Raw genomic sequence first — 27,924 nt, 5'->3', positions numbered from 1 at the left:
TAAGAAAATCGTTCAATGGTACAGTTCACGTACATTTTACTTTATTGTAACTTAGCGCACCATTTTCTATCCGTTCCGCGTTTCTTCAAAATTGGGCTTTCCTCCATCCGTTCCGCAAACCATTTTGCTGCTCCTTTCACTGCGGGATACACCTGGTAGTTGTAGGTAATTGTCCTATTGCCATTTACCCTCTCCCACACACAGCTCCTGTAATCCACAGATGGTGGTTTCTTTTCTTTTCTTTTTTCCTTCATTTTATATGTATGCTTGCTACATGGTTTTTGTTTCCTTTTTACATTCCTTCCCCTTTGTATACAAAATTTGATACGATAAAAATAGTCTGTTTCTTATTTATTGATCGATCCTTTCACATTACATTCCTAGCTTTCCTTCGTTCGGATTCTTCTCGCGAAGAACTCGCGCTACTATTATATGCCATGAGGTGATCTTCTCCTTCCTAAATTACGCCTAATAATATGTATGCATGTGTTACTATTTATGAATGTTCACCTTGCTTTACCTCTCTCGCTCTCAAATGTTCGCTCTTTCGTGCACCAATCACCGATCTGTCGCACTGCCAGTGAAACACGCGTGTTCGTTCTTAATGTGTAGATTAATGCTTCATTTGATCTCCAATTGTTTTACTTCTTGCTTTTTGGTGTACATACCTTGGTAAAGAAAACCAGGAGGCGAAACTAAGGAGATGCGCATCGTTCTTTCGGAACGTTCGCGCGCTACACACACCTCTCATCATCATCATCATCATCATCAACATCACCATCATCGTCACCTTCCATCATCTCCACCTGCTTAGGCTGCTTTGATGTTGATTTCTTAATGTTTAACACCGTTTTTCTAACTCTTTGCTAAATGTTCGGCACACCGCCTGCTACAAACACAATTCCATGTTTATCCTTTGGAGTGGTGGGTAGGGTAATTGCTGCAATCAATTTAGGTTTTGCATCGGGTTCACGTTTCCGTAGCTATCACATTGGCAACGTCTAAGTGCCGTTCAATGCGGCTCCACCACTCCACTTTCACTAATAGAATGTTGTCGAAGAGGGGGTGGGTAAGTGTATTACAAATCAGGAGCCGATCATCTGCTAGGAATAAAAAAAAAAGCAATTTTGCGTGCTAGTGTATTTGCATACATCCTACCCCCGACCCCGACGACATCTCCATCCCCACCTGCACACTTCAGTCGGGACCGGATTTCGAATCAAAAAGGTGAATATGCGAAAGAACAACGCAATTAGAAAAGTTAGTGTGTGACAGACAAAGGAGTGACAAAGGAAGGAAGCATCCTGTGTACCAGGCCATCGTGAAATGGCACATATTTTCGTTACATAAAAAAAACTTCTACAAAGATTACACCTTATTAAGCAGCGACTAAAGCGACAGTGAATGCCTGCGCGTGCGACACACACACACAAACATACGCGCACACACAGACACACACACATACACAAATACATACATAAACACGCGAAGGAGCAACAGCGTGTTGTGAATGTTTGCCTATATCGATCAGCAGCAATAAACGAAAAACAAAAAAAAAAAAACAAAGGAAAACAAACAAACATAAACCTCTACGCCGTTACTAAAGTTCTACCCTCATTATACGTACGGTTGATCTTGCGTTTCCCGATGCGATGCCTTTTGCGTCATCCCATCCCACACTGGCAGACAACATTATTACGGATGTATAGTTCCCGTTTTCATGTGCAATCATGCCACATGAGAGATGCATTCTCGCATCCCGAATTATTAAATCTGAGAGATCGATCGTTTGGTTACGGCGCTGCCTTGTTTTGTGTTTAACTATAGTACATCAATTGATTCGCTTCTCCGTTTCTCCAAAGCGACTCCGGAACGTTGCTTCATGTGCTTCGCGTGCTTCGGTGTGTTGTGTGTTGTGTGAGAGATAGAGAATTGTTATGCTTGTTTGTTTGTTTGTTTGTTTGTAGCGTGTCGGTTTCTTCCTAATGAAATGTTAATTTTTCTACCCAGCCTTTTCTGGTGCACTTGCAGTCTCATTCCTGTTTTTTTAGTGTGTGTGTGTGTGTTGTTCATAAAATATCATGTAAAAATTTGAGAACCTTCCGTGTGACTTGTGTATATTACATCCGTTGTTTCCTTTCCCCTTTTTGATTTCCCTGCAAGAACGGGTTTCCCAGTTTTTCCCTCCATCTGCTACCACCCGGCGGCGGGGTTGCTACTTCTTAGAACCATGCGAATACACCATGCGAGTACTAAATCCCGTAGGATTGTGTTCGCTCTGACAGCATATATCTAAATGTATACACACTATACCACATTTGCTATCATATTGAGGTGAAAAACTGGAGGTTTCGGTAGGGATTTACGGGGTTTGGTTTAGGTTGGTGTGTGTGTGTGTGTGTGTGTGTGTGTGTTTTGTTGTTGTATCTTTCGCTGCATTGTGTAATTGTTTTGCCGTTTGTTGCTATTTATCGCACACTTTAACATCCCTCATATACACATAGCTGTTGTTGTTAGTTTTACTAATAATTATTATCTGTTACATGTAATATTTTATTTCATTTCTTTAGATTTCCCCCTGTTTATTGTATGCGCGAAATTTGGTTGCTTCCATTCGATTCTGATGCAGACAATTTGATAATTTTCCACACATCCGCAAGACTAATTCCCATCCATCCTATTTGCCACCGTTGCCGGGATAAGGTCAAAATGCCCAACAAATACACACGCACACACACATACGCACGCATACACAAGTGGTTCCTGTTCCTGCCTCAGTCCTATATTAATTACCCTGTGCGCAGTGCAGTAACCATCCTGTCCCATTCCCATCCTCCTTAATAATCCATTGTAAATCCCAAAACGGCATTCATTTGGGCGTTGGGTTTGCCGCATTCCAGGAGGAACCTTGTAAAATCTGCTTTTCGTAGGTAAAAACAAAAGACAGAAATGTATAGCAATAGCTTGAGCCTAGAAGACTCGTTCGATCGATCGCTCTCTAGCTTCGAACAGATTCACAGTGAATATGGAGCTTTCTTCTGGAGATGGAGGAGGATCGTTCGTTCTGTACAGTTGCCACACAGGATATATCGAGTGGGGGAAACAGCCTAAGATTTTGCACCATCAAGTAGGCTATAATTCTAAGCTTTGTGTGTTTATTGTTTTGCTGCATGTGGCCGGCGCATCGTCTTCTCGTCCGTTTATGCGCTTCACTCTCCTGTTCGCCGGCGCATGTTGAGTGTGTGTCTTGATGTTTGTTTTTCTTTTATTAATTATTATTATTAATTAGGTTAAAAATTAGACTTAATGCCAGTTCTATAATAATGTACAACAACAGTAACTTTTCTTTTGACGCTTTTCGGAGGTCATATTCATCTCTCGGACGACAGTAGCGAAGACTTCGTTCACGTTGATGCGATCTTTCGCGGATGCTTCGATGAACGGACAGTCCCACTGTTCCGCAAGGGCGTTACCTACGGATAAAGCAACATGGAAATAGTATTAAAAGGTGTAACTTCAGGCAAGTGTATTGTTACTGATAATTTAAAAATAAAATGGCATGTGAAAATGAACAAAGGTACAAATACAATAACATCCCTTGAAGCATCCCAAAGTGAATAGCATTATCCTCGATAGTGCACTGTATTATTCGCCGTATCTAAAGATATGGAAAGTAATAAAGCCAAATAGATACATAAATTATACTTTTGCGGGATGCATGCATTGCATTATCCTTACTCTACTATTGTGGGACCCTTCTAATAATACCGGTTTTGTGTATTTCTGCCACAGTCCTAAAAGCCTTACGTATCGGGAGCTCAGTTCATATCGGGCTTGAACACAAGACGGGCATGATTTTAGGTCGAACGCTTCGACAAGTGCACCATGGGACTAGCCTACTACAGAGCCAGCTCAACACATAAAGCGAAGATAACCGCAGTGTGTTCTTTATTTCTTCGACCTTGAACTGGACTGGACCCACCACCGCCCGGTTTGTTTACGCCTAAGACAACACATTCATTTCAATTCATTTAAATCGGAAAAATATCGCACCATCGCGTCTAGCAGGTGTTTGCCGCAAATAACAATGCTCTCCTCCATACACATCTATTCATTTTAGGGGATCCAGTCACTATACAGCCGAAAGAAAGCAAGCACCTCAGCCTACTAAGGGTAGGTGTGATACATGAAATTATTTATAGCGCAACACGTCATCGAGCTCATCTCGCGCATAGCCATTATAATGGAACACACACGCACACAGCATGCATGCATGGCGCTCACCACTTCATTTCCGGATTGCACAGACTACACGCGCTCAATGGTCGGTGGAGAAAAAAGCTTACCATCCCTAATACCTAGTATACATGAGAACAGAACGCGAAAAAAGCTGTTTGTTTTTCACAAAATATGCCACACTTAGAGATACTAGATGAACAGACCTTTGTGTGGTGCCTTTTATTCACACTCAGCCCATTAGGGCGCCAATAATATCAGTATGTTCCATACACAAGAGCACAAGGCAAGCACGCACAATGGTGGAAGAACTGACTGTTGTGCCAGTAACTGATTTACATTTGATGCCATTTTCTTAAGTGCATGGTACAGATTCACTCAGCGAGGCTAAATTTAGATGTCATTTCATTACTAGTGCAGACCAAAATGGTAAAACGAAAATACATTTTCCATCGCAGATACACAATAAATACATCACACATTCGACCCGTGGTGGTTCGTGCGCGCGATGCTTTGGAAAACAAAACGAAAATCCGGCACATCATGTGTTTTGTCGACCATCTCTGTTAGCTTCAATTTTACAAAAAAAATTAACACAATAATACAGTTAAATAGTAACAAATGTTTGCGTAAAGTTGAAATTGTTTACGACATACAAGAATGTGAGTACGGGCACGAGCTTTAATCACTACGCCATAACAACAACGTTATGGTAGGTAAGAAACCGGTTGGATTTTTGATTTTGAAGGCAAAGCAGAACACTCATTTGCTTACTCCCACGTACGTAGTCGGTGGATGTCCGGCTTTTAAGGCTTCTTTTGATTAGAAACTTGTCTGAAGGCACATGAGTGTCCAGTGCTGTAAACTGATGCTAGAATACTAGGTACGGAAACACAACTCCGCCGAAACAACTTACCTTCGGCCGTGGACACTTCTCTTTGGCAATCTAAATCTAGCTTATTGGCGACTAGGAGGATTGGTGCTGGCTGACTACCTTTCACACGACTGATCACATTTCTCATACTCGCAATATCCTGTAACGAAAGAAACAAACAATCCCAAACCATTAAATTTAAACTTTCTTTTGTGAGAATGGTTAAGAAGTGCTGTATTTAAAAGTATGCTGGTAAGTGCTGGTAAAGTTGCTAACCATACGAATGAAGCGGATTATCATCATCATCGATCGCTAACATACATGTACAGTGGTGGGTATACAAAATCGGACACTTTTACGAAATTCACATAGCAGTCCAGCCGCTCTTCCTACTTTGCGATTCATACATAAATTTCCTAGAATTATAAATCGTCATGAAAACTGTGCAGTGGGCTTCTTTCATTGCCTTTCTACGCGGGAATGTGAATTAAGAATCAAAATTTTAACTTTTATTGAGGAATAACGGGGAATTCTTCATGGTAGAAAGAGCGTCCGATTTGGAAGTGTCCGATTTTGAATACCCACCACTGTATCGGCTGTAACGTCTTTGTATCGAAGTGGTAATACTTTTTAAACCAGCTTTTCACCAATCAATAGCCATATCATTAGCATGTCTAGATTTAAATAAAAACTGCATTCAAATCTGTCCGCAACAACAAGATGTTATCGCTCCCCACAGCCAGTGCATTGCCATTACACACGCCATTAATTATCGCTTTTTAACTACGCCGACGCTGAGACGACGGCATGATAAGAGTAGAAGTAACGATGAAGCATAAGCGGATGCAACTCAAGAACAATAAAAAAGTAATGTTTTATGCATTGTCTACAAGCATCGCTGCATTTCTAACAAGTGGACGATGAACGATTCCCATACAGTACTGCACCAGCATAGATCAAAGTCAGTCGCATGCGAAGATGAACGAGATGAGAAATATAGCAAACGCCTTTTCGCTGATTTTAGTTCACGCATTTATAGTAATTATTTCATTCTTTGACATTTCTTTAATATAGAAGTGTATTACTGAGCAGTATTGCACATTACAGCCTGTTGAATGGTGCTTTTCTACTGTTTCTACCTACCTGAAATGTCTGGTGGTTGGTTAGCGAATACATGACGATAAAGCCATGCCCGTTTTTTATATATAAGTCCCGCATCGAAGCGAACTGTTCGGTTCCCGCTGTGTCCAAAATTTCCAACACGCAAGGAGAGTTGTCCACCTGTGAAATAAAAATAAAACACAATTAATACAAACATGGCTTCTTTTCAACGATTCGTGTACTATTTATGTGACAGTAAATTAAAGCGAATGGTAGGTTCTATGGTATATTCTGTGTCTGTTGAAATTAATAGTTACTTCTTATTCATAATGTCTATCCTGTGTGCACTATATTGCTTGGAGATTCCATAAACAATACGTACGGGAGGGGAAGTATTGAAGTTTACGTCATTAAATGTAAACGACCATGTAAACGACTATGTAATGTACATTTACTCTTAATGTTCGACGTAGAAAAGAAGTACGTAAAATACTCCACAGAATAAAAACATGACCCTAGAAAGCTGACAACAACACACACAATTATGCTTCAGGATCCAAATGGTAAGAAAATTAGACCCTTTTTATAGAGGTATTTTTGATATTTTGTCAAAACATGTTCTAACTTAGCTGACCAAAGACCCATTTGGTCGTGCTAAACACAAACACATGTGAGCGTTGACAACAGAACGTCCCGGAGTTATTATATACACCCGAAATTACCGTATGACCGGAAACAATTACCTTGTCCTATTACAAATTACCAATTAAACAAACAAAGGAATTACTAGTTGCCTCTTAGATCCCTTCCACAGGTACATTAAGAAAAACTGCTTTAGAACTAATACCGGTCTAGAACTGATTCCGAACATTTGTCTATCTTGGAACTTTTACAGAACTCACACCGGCCCTGAAACTGATTCCAAACCCGTACACGTCTTAAACCTTATCCCGATCCTATATCGGTACTGGGATTGATCATGAGCCCACAACGACCATGCAACGATCATGGCTGGAAGTGATACTGAACGCATCATACAATCAGATCCGGACTCGATCAGGCTCAACCGGACTCAACCGAGCTCGACTGGACTAGTTCGGACTCGCCTGGAAGATTTTTATACGGAATCGGATTCAGTTCTTCAGAGCAGATCCACGACTGTCTACCTGTGTTTGTCTTAGTAAAGGAATGGATAACGAACCTGTCCCGGTTGTAGGAAACGATTCAGCACCCAGTAACTGATCCCTCTACCACACTGGTCAAATAACCATTCCCTACATCAATTTTATGGAAACACGAATGCGCGTTATCGCTTAATAGAATTTGTACAGCAAGGTTCCAAAACAGCATACTTTTGCTTTAGTAGAAACCTTTGCTTTAGTGAATGATTTTTACATTTCCATTTAATTTGTTACTATTATTTTATTGCTTATTTGTACATGGACTATATCGTTTTGCACTTCAGATTGCACTTTTAATACAACATACCATCTTGTTTCAAAACGTAAGCAATAATGCCGATTAACATTCATTTGTACTTTATCGTTATCACTAGCTTAACTGGCTCTTAAAGTGGTACTATAAATATTGCGGGCATGATTAACGTAGTTACTTATTTCACAGGTGTCTGCAGCACCGCAGCACAGTTCATTCGTACATTATGAACGAGTTGTTGGCAATAATGTGCATGCTGTCGTGCAGTTCTGTCGTCGGTGAGTAGTAGTAGTCGTGGCGATTTATTTGCCACATTTCACCGTCGCCAAATACCATGTTCTGTTGATTTTATACGATTCAAGGTTTCCAAATCATCCACCCGATGGCCAACAAGCGATCAAATCAGCTGGAACCACCTGTATCGATTTTAAATGAGACAACTCAACGGATCGTGGGAGGACACGAGATTGACATTGGTGCTGCCCCGTTCCAGGCTTCGGTGCAGTCGCACGGTGTGCATGTGTGCGGTGGCTCCATCATCCATCAGCAATGGGTTTTAACTGCAGGACACTGTGCAAGTTCATCGAAAGAGCCCAACAGTTTGAGTGTAAGAGTCGCTAGCATTCACCACAACCAGGGAGGCCAGATTGTCAACGTTGAAGAATCTATCAGACATCCTCTCTACGATGAGCAGCTCATAATCGATTATGATGTTTCGCTTTTGAGGCTGGAACAGTGTTTGACATTTTCACCAAACGTACAAGCCATCCGGCTTCCCACGCAGGACGAGTTTTTCCAGGATGGAACTGTGTGTGTGGTCAGTGGATGTGGTGCTACACAAAACCCGGTCGAATCAAGTGACCGGCTCAGAGCGACGGATGTACCGCTGGTTAACCATGCGGTTTGCCAGACGGCTTACATCTCGGCGGCAGCCACTATTACCGACCGAATGATCTGCGCTGGCTATTTCAGTGGGGGACGGGACGCTTGTCAAGGTGATTCCGGAGGCCCTCTCTATTACGAAAACACATTGATTGGCGTTGTCTCTTGGCGAACAGGCGACTGTGCGGAGGTCAACTTTCCAGGTGTGTACAGTAGAGTCGCTTCGGTACGTGCATGGATATATGAAGTAAGCGATGTGTAGTTTTCTAGCGTGTGCACTCGTTCCCTAACCCGTTCCCTCTGGTAAGAGAATTTTGGATTTGTATATTATTTAAGCAATTCAATTTTCTTTACAATTTCTATACAATACATGTTTTTTATGTCGTTGTTGCTATACATTTGTTCTGCTTTCTTTATGCTTATTTTGTTGCGTCTTTGCACACTTATGCAAAACCTTTTTTCCACACTGTGGCCCATGCGTACCCATTTGCTACTGCTGCTGCTGCTAGGCTCTCCGATATGTCTACGATGCGTGTATATGGCGTTTTTGGATTCAACCCACACAACAGACTGATTTTTAGCGCTCAGATGAAGTCACCACATCATCATTCGGCCAGGGAAGATGCTTCGAACTTGCCTATTTTGAATACATTTCGATTGCATGTGGGTGCATCGCCCATTAATCGTCACTTTACCGTCACGAAATTGTTTTGTTTTCGGAAAACAACAGTGATATTTTTGGGTGAAGGTTATCTTTTCAAGGTCACTACGGACAACGGAAAATAAGAACGCTCGTACAACACACACTTTGGCCAATATAAATAATAAATACTACCATTTTGCAACAAGCGAACAACACATATGATAGCAAAAGCGTTCATTATCATCTTCTTGTATCTGTTACACATTCCACAATGAACTTGCCACAAATAACTACATAATTTGATAATTTAGGCTTATAATTGGGCCCTTCACGATTCGAATCAGTTTTTTGTATGGAGTTTGACAGTTGGAGACTGAAATCATGTAAACACTCCATACAAAACCACACATAAAACTAGCCTGCAATTTTCGGTCTAGATTAAAGCCTTAAAGGTAGAATTAGATTCGAGTACCTGCTCGAACAATGGCAAAACAAGGTGCATTAAAGAGATCTGGTGATGGAATGCAGAATCAAAGTGCATGTAGTCCAGGTGGTCTCATAGCATGTTTTTTATAACCAAATTTGAATATCAGTTTTTGACAGGATGGGTGAAAACTTTTGTTCAAACAAGCTTTCTGGAGGCTTGGCGAAAACACTCGTAAAATCTTCATTCAGAAGCAGAAGCGATAAAAATCAGCCTTCTAAATTCATACACCTTGGGATAAGCCCACCTTTATATTATACCCACTTAGATAGCTGCTCGAAAAATGCTATACAATGCAAACAGCTGACAGACTGAAATTTCAGGCTACGAACTCAAAACGGAAAAGGCCCCATTGTTATTTCATATTTAACCTCAAATATCCCAAGATCAACATCCTATACAAAAATGCATTCTCTGTACATCATTGATTTGCCGGCCATTTACAAGCCACCTCAACATTGGAAGTAAGCATCATATCGTACTCGTAGCAAAATGCATTTCAACTATTAAAAAAATGGGAATACGAATGTATTGATGTAACGTTAATTACGTTTTCACAATTAATAAATGAAGCGGTCTAATACGAATTGTAGCCCTGCAAACGTGTAGAGTAGCTTCGCCAGAATTGTTCTTCTACATACCATGATCAAAATGAGTTACTTCACACACCAAGCCTCTACCCTTTTTGCAGACGGTACAATATTAACATTTTCCGTCAGTTTCCTAAGCGGAAGTGACATACCGTCATTGGAAGAGACATAAGATCGTGTGTAAAATATTGAATGCGCTCACATTATCGCTTCTACACAGCCAGCCACTGGCTGTGCTCGGTGGCGTTGCTTTTTTTCGCTCTTACATTTTTTCGCTTTTTCATTTTTTTCTCTCTCCCTCTCATTCTTTTTTTCTAGTTTTTTTTACTGTTTGCTCGCTTTGCTTCTCTCTGGACACTATTTATTAATGGACAAAAGGAAAGGAAACATCTTCTGGTTGCTTATTCCGTTTTATTGACATTTATGTATTCTGACCGCTTGACTAGTCACCCTTCCGGCATTTTCAATCGTATGTTGCTGCTCGGCGACAATTCAATGTGTTGTTTGTTTGTTTGCGGACCATTTATATTGCATTCGTCCTATGCATTATTGGTATATTGGGATGTAACGTTTTCGCACTACGATGTATTTGCATGTTAGTAGTGATGTGGTCTAATATGCGGGGTTGTGTCCCGTGGTACAGTCGTCAACACGTACGACTCAATAACTTTCCTGTACTAGGTTCAAACCTAGAATGGACCCGCCGTCCCCCCATAGAAGAAAAGGACTGACTATCATCAGGCTGCGTGTGGTATTGAATAAAGCCTCGAAAGTCTATATAGTCCAGCATGTGTCCGTACGTAGGACGATTGCGACAAATAGAAAAAGAATAAAAAGTATTGATACCTTAAAAAAATAGATTCTTATACTTTTTATTCGAAGTTTAAATGCCAATTTGTTTCTTCAGCTCCAAAATTGAACTCATATTGTACATAAATCTATCATCCACCAGCAAGCTACTGCCCCCGTGAAGTTTAGCCGTTGTGCTTCGCCTGGTATGGCGCGATGGCAATTGGCAATGGTTTCTAAACGCCAGTCACTTTCACATCACTATCGATGCGTGTCCAGCAAAACAATGCCCTTGAAAACAGCCAAACTATATCAGCCACACATCCGCTTATTGAATCACGAGCAGTGTGATTTTACAGCAATTGATCAAAATTTGGTAACATCTTATCAAAACAATACGATTACTGTTACTCTTTATTGGTATGAAATGGTGTATCGTAAATATATTAAATATATTCCCAAGAGTTTTTTTTTCTACTATATTGGATTTGAAACGTCTAAACGTGTTGTAAGCTGTTTGTTTGTGGGTCGCGGTGCCCACCTCGCAAGATTTGTCTCACACTTAGCACAGTAGTATGTTCTACACATTAGCATTGAGTAAAAATCTACACCATAGTCTGCGTCATACAAACGAAGGTCAACAACTCGGCCAGTGACGACAAGTGACAAACATCGACTGCCTGTTGCTTTGCTGCGGCTTGTGTGTAGTATGTGCTACTTTTCGCGGACTTCTCGCGCTTAGCTTGCAGTTGGGTGGAAACGAACTTGATCTCGTTCCATCTCGCTCTCTCTCTCTCTCTATCTCTCTCTCTCTCTCTCTCTCTCTCTCTCTCTCTCTCTCTCTCTCTCTCTCTCTCTTGTTGCGAATGAAGTGATCACTATTGAAGCTTACAGATGGCCACCCCAACATTGCCATGCATCTCACAATAGAATTGTGTTGTGCACATATATGTAACTGACTGTCAACGAATTTAGCCACTCAAAGCAACCACCACGGAGAGAGAGGAGGAGATCGCGCAGTCATTTCCTTTCGGTGTTCTCACGTTCGATAAGACCATTTGGCCGGAAATAATAATTAACCGAATGTCCTCACAAGCCTTCTGTCCCAATTCATGACTTCAGTCAGGTATCCACTTTAGCTACCAGCTAGAACGAAAATTGGACAACTAAAGGGCTTGCTCTGTTGCTCTGTCCTAAATCATTGTTTGCACTACAGCATTTGGTATTTGGTACAAATCGGGTCATCGTGACACAACAATACCTTTTTGAATCGAGAAATATGTTTGACGTATGACATATTATCATATCAATATGACATAATTAAACTTGGATTGAATTACACTTCGGATACGTCAAACCAATGAAATCGAAATGAAATGTTTTAATAACAGTGATTGACCCGTGCTATATTTTAAGCCAGAAAGCAAAAATTTTAAGTAGAAAAATACCAGTTCACTAGGGGGCGGCCTCGAACAAACCGCGGTCATAAGTCATTTTTGGTCTCTTTACTTATAAAACTTGATTTTATGTGTTGGAAATCTAGATGGCGCCAGTGTACATCGGTTTTACAGGGGTTTTCACATGTTAGAAATATTATGGAACACAATATAGAGACCTTCGACCCAATAGCAATCCTGATCAAGGAAATCATTGCATCATACTCTAGTTGTTGGTATTCATACACTAAAAAATCTTTATATTGATGAAAAAGTATTTTGAACAAGTGAAAAACCTATATCCCTTTTCTGTACATTGTCACAAACACATATTGCAAACGTTGAATACAATTGATGACCCCAACTTAGTTTTATATTTGAGAACTATTGCGTTATAAAATGATAACAAAATGAATAATAAAATAAACGTTTCAAATATCCTAAACAAAATTTAAAAACACTAATAGTGCAAGTAGTTAAAAAATAGGCACCATCTATTTTCCATGTGCTCTGAGCACCCTACCTTAAACAATTCGTCATTTAAAAAGGAAAATAAAATAATGATTTAGGCAATAACTTTATCTCGATCGTGATTTTTGAATAAAATAAAACATTAGAAAAAAATCAATATTGTCAATTGATTGATCTAAGTTTAACGCAACGTTTTCAATTTCACTTTGCGCCGCTTCGAAGACTGTTAATTCATTTGATGTATCTTTGTCAATAACGCTTAAACCTTCCGCGGATACAAACAATGTGTTATGGTTTCTGGATATGTTGTTACAAAATTGAACATCAATGAAGACAGTGTTTATCCATTCTAGACCAAATTATGTATGCTTCAACAAATATATCCATCACAAGAGCTAATCTGATCGAGCTTGCGACGAATCTGCGATTGTTTGACGTTTGGTTTTGTATGGAGTGTTGAGATGATTTTAGACGCCAACCGTCGAACTTCTTTTAAAAAACGATCAGCTTGAATTCTTCTGACTTGAAGAAAATATATTTTAAGCCAGCAGCAATGTTCTCCTACTGATTCCCTCAGGTACAATTTAACACAGTCAAAAAATTAATGTTCAGGGCCGGTCATGGTGATACAATCGCCAACTCGTATGACTTGGCAACATGCCCTTCATAGGTTCTAACCCCGAATGGACAGTGCGTAAAACGTAGGACTTTGATTATCTAGCTTATGGGTAAATCAATAAGTCACCGAAAGCCATTAGACCAGACAACAACAGCCAGAGACGAGCCTTGACCGAACTGAACAAACAATTGTAACCGTGATTATTTCCCCTCTATTTTACATTAAATCGACATACTTTACTTTTTATAAATTTTTTGCCCACAGCACTATCATACGGTGCCAACATTAGTATAATATGAATAGAAATTTCTTATTTCTAGGTCGTGGCTCATAAGAGCCTATTTTTAAATTATAATTAAAAATACTCATAAAATTAACCAAAAATGTCCATAAATAAAATGTTCTAGTAATCGATTCGTTTGCCATCCGTTTGTCTGCTTGATTATTATAAATAAAGTGGAATCAACATCTTACATACTATTTTTGAACAAGTTTTAGTGCCATCTTTTTACGAATAAAACATCCCTTCACCATTATCCGTGAGAAAGAGAACGATTCAAACAAGGGAAATTATAAAACGTCCTGTTATGGATCCACCAAGTACGGTGAGATTTACGCAAAACAAGAGCCTGCAAACGACCATGGCATGACAGCATCGTTTGAACTCATTCAGACCACCAAACACTCGCAAATTGCCTCCGGGAGTGTTGCGGAGTTGCGACAGCACCTTCTCTAAACTCAACATCGCATTGAACTTCGTTGTTGTGTGGCGTGGCATTAACCGCAGTGCTGGAGGCAAAACTACTAATTTCGAACACCTAACGCCAAACCGCTTTACGTTCAACACATTAGAGTACATCAAGGGCAGCAGACGGATATAAATACGGACAGAAAAAAAGAAGCATCGGTCACCGGAAATGGGGATTTTTCCCATCGTGTCTTTACCATCTTGTATGTTGTTTTATTGTGACGCATGCAACACTATACATGCAATGCAACTCAACCAAACCATGCATTCATGCAGTTTCAATCGTATTATAAGTATTATATATGTTTTAAATTTAAAACAAAATAATTGTATATGACCTCTAAAAATAAGACATTATATGGAGGTCAAAACTATATCACCAAAGTTGTCAATGTAACGTAAATTAAGTTTTATCAACAAATGCTACAGTTCCAACCAGCACAACAACAACCTTAACACCATCCTCCACCATGGCACTGTTTTAACATTCCGCAATGTTGCAAGAAAGTGAAATGGAAGATAGTTTATGGGATGCAAGAATTTCTCAATGATACCGCAAAGTGCAGCTTCCATTGCCATATACGATGGATCTTCGCTTCGCAGTTAAAAGACACCTGGTACACGTAAACCGTCGTTACTTACTTGTTTGGTATGGAATGTAACTAATACAAAAATAGAGTGCCAACCGACGGAACCGGTGGCACCTTCTAGATCGTCTCTAGTTAGTACTAGACACTTACTAGTTTTGCTTATATGGCTAAATGGGCAATTCAGTGATATCGATCCATTGGGATGTAATTGAAAAAGGGCTTTCGTTGGAACATCGGTTTGAAGAATGGTTAGAACATAAAATAGGAACACTAATTCCTTTGTATATTGTCAAACACTCTCGCAAATAAAACCTACTACACATTATTTTGTACATTTATTCCATCTCAAACCGCATTATACCGGATGATGTGAATCGCTTTGTGCGTTCGTCAATATATCGCTCAATTAATAAAATGCTTTTCCTTTTCAATTTCTGACCCTGTTGTTTGGCAGTTGATGGGCTCAATTGGGAGTATTCCGGAATAAAGGCGGTTATAAGAAAACAACCTTCATTCATTGCCGCGGTAAAACATTGTCAAAGCATCTCAATTAACGTTTTATATTTATTAAAATAATTTAAATAATCTATTGAAATAATTAATGAAATATGAAAAACCAAGATACGTCTTTTTCTATTTTCAATTTTACGGTTAATTGTTGCACAGTCCGGGCTCAGTTCTCAGGTCCGCTGCTACATACTACCAGGAATTTTATCGCACACAGTTCTTAAGCAAGAATGCTAGACTTAATCCAAGCAATTAAAAAGAGTTTAGTTGTAGCCCACCGCCGGTTTCTTAACAAGTATCGAATTCACCAACACTACTGCAACTAACACACTGCCACAGGAGCGCAGTAGTATGTGTTAGTGCACGGTTTCGTACTTTTATCCAGTCTAACGTGTTATGTGGCATGATTGTACGCATTTGCTCTGGAAATAGCTTCTAAAATGGGACAAAATTCCCTCCCACTGGCCTGCTTTGCCAGCAATACACAACTAAGCCTCAGAGAAAGTAGAATGATAGTATCAATGAAATGAGGGATTTTAAGCGCCTAAACCAAGCCAAAGCTTTGACAAGAGCATGTTATATTTCCACACTGTTTCCCACCTTTGAAGGATGCGATGACTTCTATATTTCATTATTTTTTATTTGTTCATTAAATATTTGCCTGTGGTACCATAACACAATCATTTGAAATATGGACAATTATAACAAAATGCTAATAAACTATGGAACATAGAATACCGCAAAATTTAAGTTTAACTTTAGAATGCACATGTAAAAATGCATGTATAACAATCGATTACAGTTTACTAAGTATACTTTTTTTGCACAAAACTTGTATTTACAATATCGATCGACTACCATAACTCATTGTAAACTACGAAAAATCAAACCCAATGTTAGGCAAAATTTTGCGATTCGCTTTCTTCTTTCCCCTTGCCCCACGGGTTTGCCGTTTTTCTGTATGGCATCGGACCATGTTGGGCTAATCATCTCCGCACCAGACATCGTCAGCTTTTTGTTTGTGATGCGCTATGCTTTGCACGGGAATTTTCACTGCCAACGCGAACGCCGTGGGTAGCCATGTCGATGGAAATCAATTTCACTGATGGGTGGTCACAGTGAATTGTACTGAAAAGCACTCCCACTGGCTCTCGTTGCTCGTTTTGTGCCAAACCCGTAAGCGTAAGTTTAATTTACTTGATAACTACAACTGCTTAATCACCATCAAGTTCATCACGGTAAGCAAATTCAACTGTGCTTAATGAGTGATTTCGTTTTGCTTCGTGATTCATCATCGTGTACCGCGTCTTAGCGAAGCCAGCCATATCCGCCAATTGGACGACTGCTGAGCTCTTAACAATCTAATGCTTGCACATACAAAATAGATGTATGCTGTTTGCTCAAAACTTTGTCTATTTTGTGTAACTAAAAGTGGCATAAGAAACAGATTACATGATAAATTCAAATCGTATTATCACGTATAATCAAAGGGGCATTCTATGTTATTGCTGGCACGTACGATAACGTTAGGTATCAAATGACGTCTACGAAACTACTACATACAGGGTCTGTATACATGTAATTCATCAATGGCACAAGAAAAGTCCCCCCTGTCGGAGAGTTAAAAATGCTAAATCGTCTAACAGTGCAACGCTCTCTTTCTGCATTGAATTTGGTTCTCTTCGTCTCAAGTGGCCTACCCTCAAGTGCCATTCTGGCATTGCATTGCAAGCCCCACGTGCAAACGATATCTCATCTGTGCAAAATAGCAGTATTCGTAGAACATTTATATGTGTGGGGTTGCGTTTGTCTTTCACAGTTGATGTTAACAGTACACTGCTTTTCAGTGCAGCACACTAGCCACAACTGTCGCCTTTTAATGGCAGACACACGTGAGGGTTAATAAAACTTGTACTTCAAAATACACCACAAATAATGTGTCTAATTTTATATGCTTACATATTACAAACCTATATGCAAACACTGTGCAATGAATATCCTATATGCTGGACCTTAGCAAATCTGTTGCCCGAAAAACAGTAACTCAAAATTGAGATTCCTAAACACTTAAAAGCTTAATAACAGTATACGTCTTGAATGATGCCTTAAAATATACCTTAAATAAGAAATAAAGCAGCGCGAAATGTGGATTATGAAACTAGAGCATTCTCTTTTCGCACGCCCAGCTCTCAGCCCAAAACAATGATTTTCATCAATCACTTTCACTTGCTAATGGACGCCCATGGGGAAGAGAAGGGAGGTGTCAACGAACGAAGGTGACGCAAAATTCTCACATGCACATAAGAAAAAGAAAAATGTCATTATTGTACTACCATCTTGCGATGTCCACACAGCACCAAAGAGTTCATAATGTTCAGTTATTCGCATTAGACGATACAGAAATGTCCATACAGAAGCGTTCCCGGCTAGTTGGATGATTTTCAGACATTTGATATTTGTTATTGAAGCAAGATAACATTTGATTTGAAAATAAATAACAAAGGTACCAAATCAAACGACACAAAACATTCCTTAGAAAGTGTATCCCAGCATAAGTTTATATTTGTAGTCATATACAAAAAAAGTGCAATGAGTAATTTGTACGAATTGCCCTTTTTTGCATTCAATCAAATATCGATTATAGCATAGGTTACAAACAGTAAGCAAACCTTGTATGGAACGCACTTGGCCAATGTCTGATATGCTTGTAAACCCATATAATGGGCATGACAGTAGTAACATACACCAACGTTACATTATTTTGTTATTCTTCCACGTACGGGCGCAAAACATTCGGTTTCTGTAGGTGTAGCCGCTATCGAGAAACTGCGGCATGGCACCATCATGGCACCTGAAGCAATGCGAGCAAAGAAAAAAAACACACCGCTTACATTTACCATCAAGCGAGCTAGTTGTTGACGGCGCTTTTCCGGTTAAGCATAATTTTCTTCGTCTTTCGAGCAATGGAAATCCGTTACGTTGGAGGAACGAACACACGTTACAGTTTGGGGCGAGTTTTCCTTGGTTTTCGCTACAGCGCTCTCTCTATTCCTGTACAGCCCCGCACACAGACACACACACACATACCCCTTACAGGCCCCAATTCACTCTATCGTTGATAGGTGTTCAACTCAACCCTAAAAAAATGGTAAGGTGCAAAACAGTGGCTTGGTCAATTGGAATGCTATGCCTACTGACACGCTACCCACATGTAGGCGAGCCAAGGCGATGTGGTCTGGTATAATACGCGTGGGGCTCATTGTCTGATACTCACACAACGGGCGACCCTGTTCCACGGGGACGTTAGAGCTTACCGCTACGATGCAGTGTGACACGCGGCTCTGAGGATTTTCGCACGTTGCAATTAGACTTGTCTGCTTCATACTGTTAAGATCGTACTGCTCTTAAAGCTCTTATAGTAATATAAATAAAATAGGGTGATATAACCCCCCCCCCCCCCCCCCCCCCATCATAAAGCTTGGCGGAGAAATAGAATGAAGCAAATAAAAGCTCTACAGCTACAATTGCACAAATTCAGCATGAAGATAGCAAAACAACACTAACAAATACAGGTATTCCCCGATATTCGCGATTTCGCTTTACGCAATTTTCTTAATTTGACAGTGTTTCTTCTTCTTCTTATTTATTTGGTAGCATTTAACCTCCTATACTGTCCGTATTCATGAATTGTATATTCAGAGGTGACACTATGTATGTATGTCATTCCCCGGAAACAAGCAGACACAAAATTTTGGAATGTAAAAAACAACAACCGTAACGAAGATATACCAACAGAAAATTTAAAAATGGCTTAACAAAAATGACAACATTTGCAAAAGAGATCATAGATTTCATCAATTTGACAGTTCTGTAAGCAAATTATACTGATTTGACACAGAAAATGTTAAATGCAAAATAAACCCCCTTTTTGGTCGAATTTTGAATCCATTGTAAAAGGTACAACATTGTAATCTTCAGTTCAAAGCAGATCAAATAACTAAAGTGACTTAAACCTACCACTTCAAGATAAATTATACGAAAATTTGCTATAATTTTACTAAAAACCTCAAAGTTCGTCTGACGCTAATATTCGAGATACGCGATTGCCTCCGGTCCGCATTAATAGTGTATATCGGGGAATACCTGTATTCTAATTTCGCCAGGTCTCTCTCGTTGCCAACTTCTACAACACTGATATAGCTTAAGATAAGGGCCTGTAGAGGTGAATAGTTTTTCGACTAGATGTTGTTAACGGTCGCAATGTCATGATGACGCATTGCTTCCTTTGCTGACTGTTTTTTTTTCATAATGATGCCAATTATCGAACCACAAACTACAAACAAACATATTCACCTTGCTAAAAAAATGAATTCCTGAAACCCTACTGATTTTAACCACACATTATTTTGTCAAATATTTTCATAAAAGGTCCCCGCCGAAGCAAAATCACCCCGAAATGCTGTAATTTTCCATAGCCAAGCTTTTCCAGCATTATAGTAACATGTGTGGCAAAAGATTCAAGCACGTGTAAGTAGTAAGTGTTTCAGACGGAAAAGTTTAGCATCAATTGTATTTAGCATATATCTATACAGAGCTACGCCACATCGTTATCTAGGTTCAGTAACATAAAAAAAGTAATCGGTCTCGGAAGCTTTCGGGTTCGATACACTCTGATCCCTCAAAAGCATCATAGCATTGCCAAGCCTTACTAGCAAGTCTCACCCCGCATATTGCTAGACACAAGGGCAAGCACCATACAACTCTATATGCCAGCCAAAGAAGGTGAAAGGCACCAAGCCGTGATGGGTATGGCGTTGATTTCAACGGTGATTTACTCCTCCCTCACCGTGTACCCGCTAGCCTGAAAGGTTCACAAATTGGCGAGCAGCCAGAATTTTAATGAGAATGCGCGGTATGCGCGTTCGTTCAACGCCCGTCAGAATGGTTTCCCCGACATGAGCTTCATGTAAATTAATCGTCTCGCTATTGATTCATGTACACCTCAACTCTGTTTTTTCTGTGATTGGTGTGAATATTTTGCTCCCGAAAAGCATTACATTGATAATATACTAAATGCACCAATACACAAGCACACATACCGATCTTCTGGGGGTGTGCGGTGGCAGTATATGACAGTGCGGAGCGTATAAAAAACTGGAATGATTTTCTTCTCTTCTATTTGCCGCCTAGCGATTGACTGAGAATCGTTCTAGAACGCTGGACAGTAATCGAACTTTGCGCAGCACAATTGTAAATGTGTTTATGAGGAATTACGAGAGCGATAAGAATCTTAATGAGTAGATTTCCTCAGACAACGGTTCTCTTCTCCTCATTACTGCTTACGATTCTGCCGCCAGTCTATCAACATGGCCATTCTCCGCATTCTGGGGTCTTTGCCTTCTTGTGGTACAACAATAACAACAACAGTCGCATATGCGAAGAAGGAGTCGAGAAGTTACTGTTGCATGAAGATCATAATTCACCTTTTAGCCACCAGCGAGGGAAATGCGTTGCGAAAAAGATAGCCTCCTGACATTCTGGCTTCCCGCAAATGAGCAATGAAATAAGGGAACAAGCGATTCATATACAAATCTTTTCAAACATTTTAGCCCAGTCCTCCTGCTGCTAAACATGTTTCTTACTCATTTTTATATGCATTAATTCAACACGCGGGGTGAAAATATGCGAAAAAATGCAATACCCTTTCATCACACAAGCATTACTACCACGTTTACATTACTTTTAAATATTATGCAGGACCTTCTACGCATAAATAGCGCTTATATGTTAGGTTTCTTCAACGTAGACGAAAAATATTACATATAGTAGCATTTTGCATCGCTAAGCTCCTCAGTGAGTAGTTGAATGTACTCACAAAACTATGATTTAAGTTATTAAATAACTGCAAGAGAAAACCCTCATACACTTCCTACAGCATGATCCCTTTTAAAAATTGGGTTTTCCCTTACGTGGTGGTGGTTTGTTAAGATTCTAAAAAAGAACACATTGGTGCGTCCGGTGCAGTATTGCGAAGCGTTCGTTTTATTTATAAAACTATCCCGACGAAATTCCGTGTCTTTGACATAGATGCATTCGTAAAAATGTACGTGTGTATGTTGCTACGCAAGATGCCGTGCACGGAACAAAGCAGAAACTACTGCGTGTGTTAGAGTTATACCTTAGTATATTGTTACAACACCACAAACTGCATTATAACAGAAACAGTAAAAAGAGATATAGAGAAAACACAACTTGTGTAGTTATTTGCTATGTGCATTTTGATCAATATACCAATTCTAAATATGAAAACAGTCCCCTCGATCATGCATTTCACAGTTATAATAGGCTAATTCATACCAAGCCTAGTATAGCCTGTATAGTCAAATTACGCGCGGCCTATACAGTCGCGTTTGCTGTTATATCACTCGACTGCCCGAAATGATAAATAAGCATTTGGCTATATGGCTCATGATTGTTAACAAAAGAAAATCTTACAACCATTAAGATAAGATAAAACCATTTGTTAAAGGGTTATCGATTATGTGAATGAATCGCTCATCATTCTTCAAACATTTTTACACCCATACCACAGCAGAACATAAATATAACAGACACGACTTGTTCGTCAACAAGGTCCAACACAAGATCGAATCACAAATGAATGAAACCATTCCTTTCCTGCTTGTCTAATTGCTATGTATGTATGTGTGTGTTCGGAAGGTCTAAAGAGTTCATATGAAGTTTCGTAGAAGTACCAAGCTAACTAATATTAACTAAACTTACCTCAATCTCTTTTCGATAGAAATCCTCAATAGTAGGGTCATATTTTTCTATGAAGCAACCCGAAACGAACTGCACCGTGAGGGCCGACTTTCCCACTCCTCCGGAACCCAGGACGACAACTTTGAATTCACGCATGTTGATTAATTGATGAATTCCTATTCAAACTCTGAACCACTCCAGTAATAGGAAAAGTGAACTAGCTGGTTTTATCCGCGTTGCACTTACAGATGATGTATGCACAACTTCTTCCGATGCAGATACACACTTTTTGTCCCGAATGAAAGGATCAAAACACTCACTTAATCCTCACAGGAATATTTAGATCATTTCTCCAAACACTCCTTTTACTGGTAGCACGGAACAGCAACAATTTTGCACACAAATTGGTAGACACTGCTACAAACAGATAATTATTTTTTTCCTATACTGAAACTGGATCACTGTTTGGTACAGGAGTAAAACTTATATTACACACACGCACACATCCAGAAACTGCACTATGCAAATACCTTATACTGTAACAATGACACTCTTCCGTTTCTTATTCGGCTTCTCTTCTTAGTCGAAGGACAGGAAGAATTATCAACCAATTTTACAGGAATGGATGATATGAGAAGCTACCAACACTACACGAATACACAAACGGTCATAATTTTTATCGGTAACACTTGACGACATGCAGCTAAATACGAGCTGTTCGTAATAGATATGCTTTTCGCGCTCACTTCTTTAAATACGTGGGTACAGTACAAGAAATACTATTATCGCGGTTAACACCTACAAGCACCATATGCAGAAGAAAAATAACACACAGATGAGTCTGTTAAAAAACAAAACAGCACAAAACCTTATGCGTCTACCAGCCAGCTTTGAAAAGGATGATTTCTACACTTTTAATATCCTGGCTCTTCGATCTGCTAATGCACCGTGACGCGCAGGAAAACAAAAAACCTTATGCACACAATCAAGCTACGATGACGGAAGTAACTAGCCGCTCTGTTCTCTGCAATCTGGAGCGGGAAGGAGACCTCGTTATTGCTTCACTGATAAGACGTTCCACGTCGCTTCACTGTATATCACCTTTTTCAATTTCTTTTTTATTTTGAACAGAGCTGTTGAGTTGATTCATTTGCATCCACTCAATTTCATGTCAGTTTTTTTTGTAGTTGTTCTCCTCTGTTAGAATGTCTGATAGGGTAAAGATTGAGGCTTGAGCATTATTTAAGCAATCGATGCCATCAGAAGCTACTCCAACGCACGTTTATCTGCACAATTGACATTTGATCAGCACATTAGTTGGATGTATGATGATATTGCTTTAGTAGGAAACCTTGAAACATTCATCAAAAGATGGCTGTGATGGGGTATTTTGAGCAGTCGATAGTCGTTTGAGCAACCAAAACAAAACAACAGTACAGTGAGTATGAACAAAACAATAGGCCCTTTTTCTCGTTGGCAATACGCTGCTGTTCTTCGCCGCTCTTGTGTCCACACGTACACTTTGCTCAACCTTAGAGTGTAGGTGGATTCTATGGCCGCTGCTAGTTTATTGTTGTAATTCCTCACAAAACTTTGCAACTGGCAAGATCAACCTTACTAGCGGATTGTTTATGTTCGTTGCGTGCCTCTGAAAATTCTGTTGCTGCTGCTGCCTGTGTATTTGTGACTCTGCTTTCCGCACTGACGATGGTCAACTGCATTCTAATTATCCTATTCATATTCCATGCATGCGTCGCCTTCGCTCCACATGGATTCCACATCAACACACATACACCGCGAGCTAAGTGCGATCAAGCCAAGGGGAAGCATAATTTCCGTCTCTTCTCCATAAGAGCGTACACAAGAATATCATCCGAAGAATGGATTAAACTACGCACGCTCGCTTCTCGCAGCAAACCAGCACCTGCAATTATAAATAGAAAGAAAAGTGTTACAATAGCACTGTAGACATAACACAAACTCTGCTTCATTCAATCAGCAGTCAATCAACTTAACAAATCCATTTTGACTGGCAATAACAAGCTCATCAAGATGGGATAAAAGTTTTTCAAATTTTAGATTTTGTTTATGAGTGCAATTCTTTGTTGTGCATTAGTCCTCTATGAAACCGCATCCCCTCGCTTAGCTTTACTCGCCGTGCATTACATTTCAACAAGTGCTTCCATTAGATTCCTTTATCATTTCAACGTCGCTCAAACGATGGCAGACAGCGCTAAGAAAACATCAAGAAACGGGGAGCAGCAAAGGAATAACATGACTGGACTGATAAGACGCCCGCATTTCGCACAACATGTGATGCCGTCAGAACGCGTCGTGATGAGGGTGAAGGAGGTAGGACAGAAGAAGATTTATTCCCAGAAAACATTAGTAACAGCCGTGTGTGCAACAGAGCATTAGTCAATACTCCATCGTTGAGCCATATCATTGATAGATATTGGTGAACTTCTACGCACGCTAATAAGTCAAGACAACACCGAACAAAGAACGAACCAAAAACTAAATGGCGTTTCTTACGTTTGCCACGAAATTTAACCAATATATCATTTAATATCCTTTACACATAATCCATTTGTAGCCGCATACCAGAGAATATAGTTTTCTTATCAAACATACTAAAGAAACAACAATGTTCAGTAGCAATCCGTTGCTATGTGCATGTGTTGCAGGGGTTTTTTAAACGCTCATCAAACCCTATTTTCTCTGCGGAGGGTCCATGACATCAAATTTCATTACCTATTGTTGTCGCTTTCTTTACCATGTAGGTTTCATCTTTCTTCTACCTCATAGCCAAAACTATCCTCCAAGCATGCATGAGGCTTCGCTTCAATCGTTTTATTCCTTTTGCTGGCTTCTTTCCTTAAAAAGCCCTCATTCATGACGTCAGGCTTGTAAAAAAAAAACTTAATGTTGTATGCCAATTTCATGAAAAATCCAGCCTTCGTGTGCGCCTCGTCTTCTTTTCTCTTCGCTCGGAGGCGCGCTTTTCACACACCACCCTCTACACACTGTAACGCTGGGAAAGTTTGACCATCGTGAAGTTTCTTTGAGAAGATTTTGTTACACAGCCAGTACTCTGCGTGAGAGTAATGCTACGATGTTCCACGGCAAAAGCATCGTTTTAGGAAAAGCTATGGTAAGCAGACAAAAACATACACCTAATCATACAAACAGACATCTTGTAAACCTTGCCATACAAAAATGTCAATCGTTATGTATAGCAAATACGAGTGTTATACCCTAATTATTTTTCATTGTGAATCTACGATACAAACAACATCAACAATTACAAAACATTGTAATCACAAACATAATTGAGATTAAATCGAGTTAGTAAATCAGTAAATCAAACAACGAATGGAAATAAAAACATTAAGAAGAACAAAAACATTGTGTAAAAGAAATTATCTTTTTCTAAGTTTTCCACAAACAACCTTTCTTAGTGCAATTTAAAGGCTATGTGAGACTGATATGATTTGCAACCCGATCCATTCGAGATTTGAACTCATGATGAGCCCGTACTAGCATGTTTACACGGTTGATGCCAGTACCACGGGAACGACCCATATACAAGAAGGAAAGAAATACGAATATTTCACCACCAGACTTTACAGGCATCTTTCCCAAGCAGTTCCCCCGCACGTTGAGACAACGCAACAATGTTTTTTTTTCAGACAGTATGAATCAACCGGGTGCTCCGTGCCATTTCTGTGAAATACTGTTACGCACACTCCTTTAACTGATCACTGTGAGAGATTTTGGAACACGTGCGGTCATCGAACTTTTTCTTTATAAAATTATATGAATGGCTTATCTGTAACACTTAATGATCTCTGTTTTAGCGAGAAAAGAATGGGAAGACGAAGTGGAAAAAGAGGTAAGACTAACTTAATTATGCGTTATTTGTTCAGAAAGGTTGGAGTAGAACCATTGCCAATTTGTCTTCTAACGTTGAGAAAAAAATATACTCGGATAGATAAGAAATTATAACAAAATGGGTATTTTATCTCATTGCACTGCATGGTCAATTATTCCAAATTTGAGCAGAATAAAGAAAATAGACATTACTGAACAAAAATAGACTCCCGTTTTGTTCCAGACTTCTCCATAGTGCAGCATCAAAACGCACACCAACACAATTGCACTGCCTTCATGTGAGTCACACAGCAGCAATGAAAAAACCCACTCGCACACAGTTACAACACGAGTACGTTTGTCGATTGCTTTCCGTAGGCCAACCTGTGCCAGTCATTGATCAAGGCTGAGTTTTATGCTCTTTCCTTTTTGAAGGTAGAAACGGGGAATAACTCTAACTCGATTGACACTGTACTTAATCAAAGCAATGTACCGAAATTTATAAATCCAGAAAAATAAACATCCATTATCAACAGGCTGGTATTTCTGTCCGATGGCAAACGTCACCTCGAGCGTGTGAATTCCACACAACGGTGGGGAAAGAAAACCATTAACCATTGAGATTAGTTGAGCGCTTATGTATGAGGGACCCATGGCAGAGAAAAGCAACAATCGACACAACATGATCCTCCAGTCGCAATCACAAACCTCTCTCACACACAGCGAGATTCGCACAAATACACTCACACACGCGCGCGCGCACATCAATGTAACACACAGCACTGACTGACTGACTGACAACGAATCTGTCCGTGCGGCGTTTCCGTTAAACAAAGAACGAGATCTGTGCGGACAATCATCCAGCCACTTCCACCAGACGATATTTTAATCTTTCGAATTATTGCTTCCACATCATCGAAGACGTTTCGCTTGTCCTACGTTCTGGCAGGGCAAGCTCATTAGTCTCTAGCTGGGGCTGCATTCAGTATGGTTTCTTCAGTAAATCTCTCACACGCCTTCTTCGGTCTCTCACACCCATATGCACACATTCGCAGTTTTCATGTTCACGCACACTATCGCATTCCAGTTGCAATCCACCACTTTTTCACATCGATAGCAATGGAACAAAAGCTGGATTTTTACATCATTGAACGCGTGTCATTGAACGACCAAATGCATCCACACTTTCTTCACTCGTTGGCAATGGTTTTTAGTCGTAGAACACGCGTCGTCCTCAACACGATTTGTCAGCTTTGTACTCATTTCCAGCATCAGGGAGCGGCTTGATTGTGTGTATTCTCATTTAAGCGACAATCTACTTACACAAATCTTTTGACCAACCAGACCTCCGCAGCAGAAATTACTTACGGATACCGAACCACACACAACGTCAAACGAGCTCTAACACAAATTAACACCACACAACAATTGATTCCAATAAAAAGCAATAGAAGCGCACTTCAAATAGTAGCACAAATCCGATGTACTGCACAGCCTAACGATGAAACCACATTCAATCCCTCCTTTTTTCGGCATACACATAAATCACAGACGCAAGCACAACCCATATATTCCACAATTCGGGACAAGAAACACGCAAACATGTCCCGCGCGATGGCCCGACAAAGAAGGCGTCCGCAGCCAATGGTTTGAGAGGGTTTTGGTGAGCTAGAGTTAAGGCGTTCCAACTCATGCGATGCTTGGAAATAAAATACTTCGCTTAACAAGAGACTTACTTCTCGATATTTCCCCGCAAAAGGGTACATCTATCAGATGGAAACCACTAGCTAGGCAGAAAATCACTTTACGGCAGGAGCGCGAGCAGCACAGACACCTCCTTCAACGAAATTTCAAACACAACAAAAACATCTTCCATCGCCTCGTT

General features: G+C 39.9%; 2 protein-coding genes across 7 annotated transcripts; one reads left to right on the top strand and one right to left on the bottom strand.

Annotated features, from left to right (window-relative positions):
• Positions 1-19: 19 nt before the first annotated feature.
• Positions 20-27,924, bottom strand: LOC1278455 (ras-related protein Rap-2a). 6 transcript variants are annotated; one of them, XM_061651169.1, is made up of 6 exons: positions 27,776-27,924; positions 24,065-24,090; positions 22,188-22,964; positions 6,254-6,391; positions 5,153-5,270; positions 20-3,473 (listed from the first exon to the last, which is right to left on the bottom strand). In XM_061651169.1, exons 3-6 carry the CDS (start codon positions 22,320-22,322, stop codon positions 3,316-3,318), a joined length of 549 nt encoding a protein of 182 aa, XP_061507153.1. In that variant the 5' UTR covers positions 22,323-22,964; positions 24,065-24,090; positions 27,776-27,924; the 3' UTR covers positions 20-3,315. The 6 variants fall into 6 exon arrangements, with proteins under 6 accessions (XP_061507153.1, XP_061507155.1, XP_061507154.1 ...); XM_061651171.1 differs by having other exon boundaries at positions 22,188-22,627; XM_061651170.1 differs by lacking the exon at positions 27,776-27,924 and adding an exon at positions 26,748-27,000.
• Positions 7,466-8,925, top strand: LOC1278456 (trypsin-1-like). The gene is made up of 2 exons (XM_061651166.1): positions 7,466-7,923; positions 8,008-8,925. The coding sequence occupies exons 1-2, from the start codon at positions 7,872-7,874 to the stop codon at positions 8,787-8,789; spliced, it is 834 nt and encodes a 277-aa protein (XP_061507150.1). The 5' UTR covers positions 7,466-7,871; the 3' UTR covers positions 8,790-8,925.

The sequence above is a fragment of the Anopheles gambiae genome, chromosome 2, assembly GCF_943734735.2.
Source record: "Anopheles gambiae chromosome 2, idAnoGambNW_F1_1, whole genome shotgun sequence".
Taxonomy (NCBI): domain Eukaryota; kingdom Metazoa; phylum Arthropoda; class Insecta; order Diptera; family Culicidae; genus Anopheles; species Anopheles gambiae.
This window is presented reverse-complemented; position numbering and strand designations above follow the sequence as displayed.

Bases quoted from the DNA above. Each gene is read 5' to 3' on its own strand.
- LOC1278455 (XM_061651169.1), bottom strand. From the start codon at position 22,322: ATGCGTGAATTCAAAGTTGTCGTCCTGGGTTCCGGAGGAGTGGGAAAG. The intron at 5,271-6,253 runs GTAGGTAGAAAC...CTTTCGTTACAG, and splicing joins CCAACCACCAGACATTTCAG to GATATTGCGAGTATGAGAAA. The intron at 3,474-5,152 runs GTAAGTTGTTTC...CTTTATCCGTAG, and splicing joins AGAAGTGTCCACGGCCGAAG to GTAACGCCCTTGCGGAACAG.
- LOC1278456 (XM_061651166.1), top strand. From the start codon at position 7,872: ATGAACGAGTTGTTGGCAATAATGTGCATGCTGTCGTGCAGTTCTGTC. The intron at 7,924-8,007 runs GTGAGTAGTAGT...ATACGATTCAAG, and splicing joins GTCGTGCAGTTCTGTCGTCG to GTTTCCAAATCATCCACCCG.